Genomic DNA, 7,869 nt, shown 5'->3' with positions numbered 1-7,869 from the left:
TCCACTGAAAAAAAAAAACTGGCGCACTGCTGCGCTCACGAGACAGAGAGAGGGATCACAAAACCACTCCGGAGTTGGAGTAGAAAGTCTGACCTCCAGTCTCTGTATAATACACAGAAATGGGAGGCTTTCCATTTTAGGCAAGAGGTTGGGCGAGACAGACAGCAACAGAGCGGGAGAAGATCGGCACAGGTAAAGTGATCTAAAGAGTGAGAATAAAGAAAGATTGTGACAGACAGAGCACGTGAGAAACTAGACAGAAAGAGAGAGAGTAAGAGAGGAGAAGATAGTTACAGTGAGGGAGGGAGAAGGAGGGATACGGGAGGAGGGGAAGTTGAATGTGTTAATACACAGGAACACTGCATCAAACCAATGCACTGCTCTGAGGCTGGCTGAGCAGCTGAGAGGAGTGCGTCAGCAGTACATTCACGTTCCCACTGAAGGACAAAGGGAGGGGGCAGAGCGAGCATCTTAGCTGCCTGCAACACCGCCACAGAGGGGGGGGATAGAGAAAAGACAGAGATTGGAGAATAAACAAGAAGAGGAGATGTGGATTAGAATGCTGCTCCTGGTTCTTCTGTGACGGTGGGCTGCCTGAGCGCTCGCGTGCCTCCTCCTCTTCATCTATCTCTCTCCCTCACACACTCTCTTTCCTTTGCACACTCTATCTTTCCCTTGCTCTTGATCTGTCAGTGGTTCTCTCTCTCTCTCTCTCTCTCTCTCTCTCTCTCTCTCTCTCTCTCTCTCTCTCTCTCTCCTCTCTCAATCTCGCTCTTTCTGTCTCTCATTTCCTCTCTCTCTCTGTTTTACTCTGGCTACTGCAGTAGTCCACCGGCCAGCCGCAAGTCTGACAGCCACACACATGGCCACAACTTACTACCTCAACCATGGAGAAAAACTAACAAATAAGCAAGCAGAGGACCACTGCAGAAGACAGCCCAGGTGACAAACATCGTGCGGAGGGAAGAATCCTCAATACCTTTCTCTGTTTTTGGATACAGACACGGAGCCCACTTTCACACACATCCTCCCAGCGTCATCGCTCTCTCTCTCTCTTTTCTCTCATCGCAGAAGAGGACAAGAGTGCTCTCTCTCTTTTCTGACAGCCTTTTGCGAAGCTCCAACAGTGCAGCGCATCTCCTTCTCCACCCCCCACCCAGCGCCACCATCTCTCCCACAAGCCCCCGACCACCCCCCCCCCCCTCCCCCCAGGAGGAATAGACGGATTACTGCTAACTGTGCACACGGCAGCCTGCAGCTGCTCTGACCAGGGCCAGTCCAACGTTGGGAGGAAGCAAAAGGAACACAGAGGAGGAGAGGAGAGGGGGATGACTGCGCCGGGAGTTCTTTAGCCTTTTTCTGTCTCTCAGTCTCTGTCACAACGGGGCTAATCAGCGACCGACTAGCCCTTGGCAAAGTCACAGTGAGGGAGGTCTCCACCAAACAGGCGACCAGCGGACGAGCCAACACATGTATCAGGAGCCGACAGGACTGGGGATTTTTATTTATTTCAGTTGGTCACTTCTCTTCTCCTCCTCTGTCGTGTTTCACTGCGTTATGGATCATTGTGATTTATCCAGAGTGAAGCTGCATGCTGGAGTCTGCAGCCCGGCAGGGGAGCAGTTAGAGGGTTCAGAAGGGATCCAGGCACCCGCCAAGCCTTCATGGCCTTACCTCTGCTTGTGAGTGCTTTTCATGCTGCTTTCAGTTTTTAATACCAGGAGCCATTTTGTACCCTTGGCTAATAGAGGGCCACCTCACTTTTTCAGAAAGGGGAAACAAGAAAACATGAATCTGATGTCTTTCCATGGAAGGAAATTATAAATAACCAGGATGAATAACTGTTGCTTTTAACATTTGGAAAGAAGCAGAAAGGACCACTTCCAAACTAATGAGGTACGTCACTGATACTGTTGTTCAACCTTTTTCTTACATTGCTGCACTGCTTTTCCTATGCTACGTCTTTTGTATTAATCTCTCACACTCTGTCTCCCTCTCTGTTCCTCTTTTTTCCCCTCTCTCTCTCTCTCTCTCACACACACACACACAAACACCAATTTTGATGTAGCATCTCCCTGCACTGTCGATGGAACTTGGGAGCCTTGAGTTGCTCCAGCCAGGCTAGGGTGGTCTGTCCTCTGGTGTGTGCCGTCTCCCCCCACCATGCAGAATAATGAGCCCTCCACACCATGAGTCCTTTGGGCCAGGTTAGTGTGCAGCCTACCTGGAACGCAGCCCTGCTCGCCGTGCTCTCCCTTATGGTGCCTGCTCTCAGTATGTGCCAGTCCACAGGCCCTGCGTTGGGCTCGGCTAACCCACAGAACTGCCCAGGTGTGTGTTCCTGCACTAACCAGCTCAGCAAGGTAGTATGTACCCGCCGAGGCCTGGTTAGGGTTCCCCCGAACATCCCAGCCAATACCAGGTACCTGAACCTGATGGAAAACAGCATAGAGACCATACAAGCAGATACCTTTAGGCACCTGCATCACCTGGAGGTACTGCAGTTGGGCAGAAATAGTATCCGGCAGATTGAGGTGGGGGCCTTCAATGGCCTGACCAGCCTCAATACCCTGGAGCTGTTCGACAACAGACTGACAGTCATACCCAGTGGAGCTTTTGAGTATCTGTCAAAGTTGAGAGAGTTGTGGCTAAGAAACAATCCCATTGAGAGCATCCCCTCTTATGCCTTCAACCGTGTCCCCTCCCTCATGAGACTGGATTTGGGAGAACTGAGGAAGTTGGAGTACATCTCTGATGGGGCATTTGAGGGACTTCAAAACCTCAAGTATCTCAACTTGGGGATGTGCAACCTGAGGGAGTTTCCTCATCTTTCACCACTGATGGGACTGGAGGAGCTTGAAATATCAGAGAATCTTTTCCCTGAACTGAAACCTGGAGCCTTCCGTGGGCTTAAAAATCTACGTAAACTGTGGATTATGAATTCTGCCATCACTACCATAGAGAGGAATGCATTTGATGACATCATAGCCTTAGTCGAGCTGAATTTAGCCCATAATAACCTGTCATCCCTCCCCCATAACCTCTTCACCCCTCTTCAGTACCTGGTGGAGCTACACCTGCACCACAACCCATGGCGATGTGACTGTGATGTTGTGTGGCTCTCCTGGTGGCTCAGAGAATACATTCCCACTAATTCCACCTGCTGCGGACGCTGCCACACCCCGGTGCACATGAGGGGACGATACTTGGTAGAAGTTGATCAGAGCACCTTTCAATGTTCAGCACCATTCATACTTGATGCTCCTCGAGATCTGAACATTTCTGCAGCAAGGGTGGCAGAACTAAAGTGTCGCACAGCTGCGATGAGCTCCGTCAGATGGCTTCTCCCCAATGGCACTGTATTGACCCATGGCTCGGCTCACCCGCGGATATCTGTTCTTAACGACGGGACACTCAACTTCTCCAACGTTCTCCCGTCAGACACAGGGGTCTACACCTGCATGGTCAGCAACATGGCGGGAAATTCCAATGCATCGGCCTACCTAAATGTCAGCAATGCTGAACTCAACACGTCTAATCTGTCCTACTTTACCACTGTAACAGTGGAAGTTTTGGAGCCCACAGTAGAGGAGACCCCTAAACCCAAGCCTACTATCCCTGCCTCACCCTCTGTCTTTCAGCCTGTCTTCATCTCCACACCCACTGTGCTGTTTCAAAACACTCAGACTCCAGGGCAGGTGTCAATCCCTACTGCCAGAGTCCCTAGTGGTCCAGCCGCCAGCCTGGATGAGGTGATGAAAACCACCAAAATCATCATTGGCTGTTTTGTTGCTGTTACCTTGCTGGCAGCGGCCATGTTGATAGCATTCTATAAGTTGCGTAAGCGGCATCAACAGAGGAGCACCGTGGCAGCAGCCAGGACCATAGAAATCATACAGATGGAGGAAGAAGTTCCTCCTGTTCCACCACCCACCTCTGGATCTAGTGGCTCTGATGACACAGGGTTGGTACTGCCTACATTAGTGGAACACAACAGCAACACCTTTAAGCCTGGGTACGCGTCCTCGTCATCCCGCCAAGGGGGCTATGGAGCCCACTGGACCCAGAACAACTCTCTTCATCGCTCAGTCAGACAGCATCACAGCCACATCAGCACCATTGCTGATCCCTACATCATTAAGACTACTCATAGCAAGGAGAAGGTTCAAGAGACCCAAATCTGAGCATTGCTCCCTCTGGATCTATGTCTGACTCAGCCCGAACCTCTCCTCTCCACCTCCCTGCTCACCAGTCCATGCAATAGAATGCACAAAGAACAAAACGGTAACTTTCTTTTGTACAGAAGTGCAAAACAGAGACAGTTTTTTGTTTCTTGTACATGCCTATACATACGTATATAAATATAAAAAAACAAATATATATAAATGAAACTACGGTCAGGAAGTGGCGAGACATGCAGATTATATCAGAAAAGAAAGTAATTTGAACTATTTTCTAATAACTCGTGACTTCTATTTAAAAAAAAAAGACTAATATACTGAATTGCTTTTGTGATTGATAATAGCAGGTGGTTCTGTCTACTGTAGGAAAAGAGGCATTTAGTTTGTTTTTTGATCATATTTAGGATGCAATTAAAAACTCTTTATACAGGCACCAGTTTCTAAATACAGCCCCAAATGTAAGCTCCAGTTTTTATTGTGCCAAATATAATATGCAATAAAATGATATTTCCAGACTTAGGTACACAAAAAGACACACAAGCAAAATCTAGATAGATAGAAACATTTGTCCAAGGATAGCAGAGTAATGGCACAGATAGAATGTGCTGTTCAGTAGCTATCAGCCAAACGCTTTTGGACTGCAGTGAATTTCTGCAGCTAAGATTTAACCCTCTGTTTGCTGGAGCTAAGCTGCATTTATTTGACAGTGTCAGTGCTTCTTAGTTGTAGCGTATCTAAACATGTTTATTTAGTGTGCACATAATTCCCCACTGGTTTAACTGGCAAAGAGCAGGGTAATGACAGTTGTTGCAAATACTTTGTTCTGTTATTGGTTGCATTTTATTTCTTTTTTTTATTTCGTTGTTTCTTTTCCGTTTTGACATGCTTCTTAATGGCTTGTGTAGTGTTTAGGGCTAATTTAATAATGCATAACAGCAGTTGCCTGACTTGTCTCTGCAAGGGCTCATTGCGATGCTCATTTTTTCAAAGGAACGGACATGTGGTGCAGTGATACAGAGCTTTGCTGACCATTCTGCTTTTGGAGAAAGAAAACAGAGGATTGAAGTGAAACAAATGAATGTCTGATACCGGGGCTTTTCCATGGACTACATTGAAACGTGACTCTTTTTGTTTTCCTTTTAACAGTTAGCAGTTTAGCAACACTATTTTTATGGAGAGACAACGGAGGCTATGAAAAATAAAAAAAAAACCTTTGGTTTGTATTTCTCTAATCAGAAAACACTTTCATCTGATGTTTTTGTCTTCTCTCTGAATATATTTCCATTTGTGTGTAAGTTGTTTAATCGTAAAGGCTGGAGGCAGTATTGTAAATCGTATCCTACCCTGAACCCCCATCTTACGGTCCTATGCATTTACTTAGTGTCTGCATGAATGGGTCTTTAAGTAACTGGTGTACAATGCTGCATTATACCCCACAGTGGGGCTCTATGCAGGTCAGATAGGCTGTTGGTCTTTGATGCCTCAGCTTAGTTCTTAACATTGACTTCTCAGTGACTGTGAAGGGGAAAAAATACATGTATCCCACAGTTCTACAGTTTGTGGGTTTCTTTTCCTTACATGCTTACCCTCTCGAAATCTAACATATATCAAGTGATATATATATATATATATATATATATATATATATATATATATATATATATATATATATATATATATATATATATATATATATATATATATATATATATATATTTATATGTATGTAAATATATAACTGTGTGTTTTTAATAAGAAGATGTGTGGGTGGTCTACCACGATATAAGGTATGACACATACGATACTTTGGCAAGCAAGTACTTTCAGAATACAATCTAAATACATCCCACAATAATGGGAAAGCAGAAAGATTCTTATTTTCTATTTTTTGCAGATGCTGTATGTGTCAGTACATTTCTGAACTATCCTGACGTCATGCAGCTACGGTAAAAGGCCAGCTACCATAAATAAGTGTGCCGAGTCTCTGTGGTGTCTGAAACGCCTTACCTTTGACCTTATACTGTTATCCTTCATACAACCACTCACCACTTTTCCTCCTTTAGTGCTGATTAAGACAAATACTTTTCAATCCAGCAGGCTACTTGTCATTTAAAAGGTCTAAGTCACAATACAAAAGTGCTTCTGCTGAGGCTATTTAGGGATAAAGAGGAAATTACAGTACGACCCTTGTGATAATTATGGAGCATGGTGAGTTGACAGAAACACCAAGGCTTTATTTAAAACCTCCAGGCGGAACTTCCTGTACCATCAAGAGTCATAATGATGTCCTGGAAGGCACTGAATGGCATTTACTTTATGTATATGTGCATATTTTCTCTTGACATCCACAATACGATGACTGCATTACAGCAGGTACTCTGGTGCAGTAAAAGGAAACAGGGACAGCAATTATGTAACAGTCTAGAATGCAAGTGGAGTGGGAGTCAATTTTCTCAGGAGTTTTTATTTTTATTTTTTGAAATACATGTATTGTTTACAATTTATATAGGATGTTCTGTACATATAAACACATTAAGGCATATAACATATTGCAGACATAAAGGAAATTCCTCTGATGATATTTTTATTTGGGATGTTTCGTCAGCGCTGAATGGATGGATGGAGATGTGTTAGTGTTTTCTGCCAGCACACCTGGCAGTGTGTGAGTACAGGTGGGCCTCAACAAGCAGATGGAACTCCAGTGACTATGTCAAGTGTTACTTCATTTTCTTCTAAATGTGAGTGCAATACACTGCGGAATATTCAATCACCACCAGAATATGATGGCTGCTTTCTGCTTTGACAAAAGAGTGTTCTTGGTTGTTACAGTATGTGTGGGTTGCAAAAGAGCAGACTCTCATTATTTCCGCAGCACAGCATGGCTCTGGCCGTGCTAGTGCCTTCAAAAGATGCTATTGGCTGTTTGTAAAGCCTTTAATGAGTCTTAGAACCAGCAACATTGACAACTACTGTGTTTCTTATTATTTTCTTCCTCCTCCTTGAGTATTAAAATCAAACAGGGAAGCAAGTTAAGATTTAACATAACACTATCAACCATTGAGTCGATTCAGGTTCGCTGCTTCAGTGTCAAGGGTGAAGAGACTGAGGGATCGGGTGGAACGGCCATTGTGTTAATTGCTGAAAACGAGGGCGCAGACAATAGTCCTTTCCTGACAACATCAGTGGGGTTAATACAATCTGTTCTCTGGGGTGGCTGCCGTCTTATCTCCAGCAGCTGACTCAGTCGTATGCTTTGAATTTCGCTCTATGTTGCCTCGTTGCAAATACACTGTGAAGATGTCTTATAACTGCTGCCATCTCCCTTCCTCGGTCCCCTCCCTTTTTTCACTCACGTTAATTGAATTAAAATAATTGATTGAAAACCCCTCAATATAGCTCAACGAGGTTGTGTTTTAGACAGACTCATAATCTCCCCTCGTCTTTCGTTCTTTCTTTTTTCGTGTTATCCGTCTGGCACAGCAACTGTCACATATTGTCATAGTTTTTTTGGAGCATGCTCACTAATGCCCATCATCCCCCCCCCCCCCCTCCTATTGAGCCAATGTCAGGTTACTGATAAAGCTTCAGCCAAAGATGTAATGCATCTTTTTAAAGTTAGCAGTATGTCAGAGGCTCATGCTGTTATCCATATTGACGCGGGATGGAAGAGGTGAAAAGAATGGCAAAG

At 44.8% G+C, this 7,869-nt stretch overlaps 1 protein-coding gene across 1 annotated transcript; it reads left to right on the top strand.

Moving 5' to 3' along the window:
- The first annotated feature begins 504 nt into the window (after positions 1-504).
- lrrc4.2 (leucine rich repeat containing 4.2) lies at positions 505-5,744 on the top strand. The gene is made up of 3 exons (XM_068603785.1): positions 505-1,682; positions 1,770-1,896; positions 2,069-5,744. Exon 3 carries the CDS (start codon positions 2,190-2,192, stop codon positions 4,182-4,184), a length of 1,995 nt encoding a protein of 664 aa, XP_068459886.1. The 5' UTR covers positions 505-1,682; positions 1,770-1,896; positions 2,069-2,189; the 3' UTR covers positions 4,185-5,744.
- The last annotated feature ends 2,125 nt before the right edge of the window (positions 5,745-7,869 follow it).

Source organism: Clinocottus analis, unplaced genomic scaffold (genome assembly GCF_023055335.1).
Source record: "Clinocottus analis isolate CAN_PGR_092001 unplaced genomic scaffold, fCliAna1.0.p SCAF_6, whole genome shotgun sequence".
Taxonomy (NCBI): Eukaryota; Metazoa; Chordata; class Actinopteri; order Perciformes; family Cottidae; genus Clinocottus; species Clinocottus analis.
This window is presented reverse-complemented; position numbering and strand designations above follow the sequence as displayed.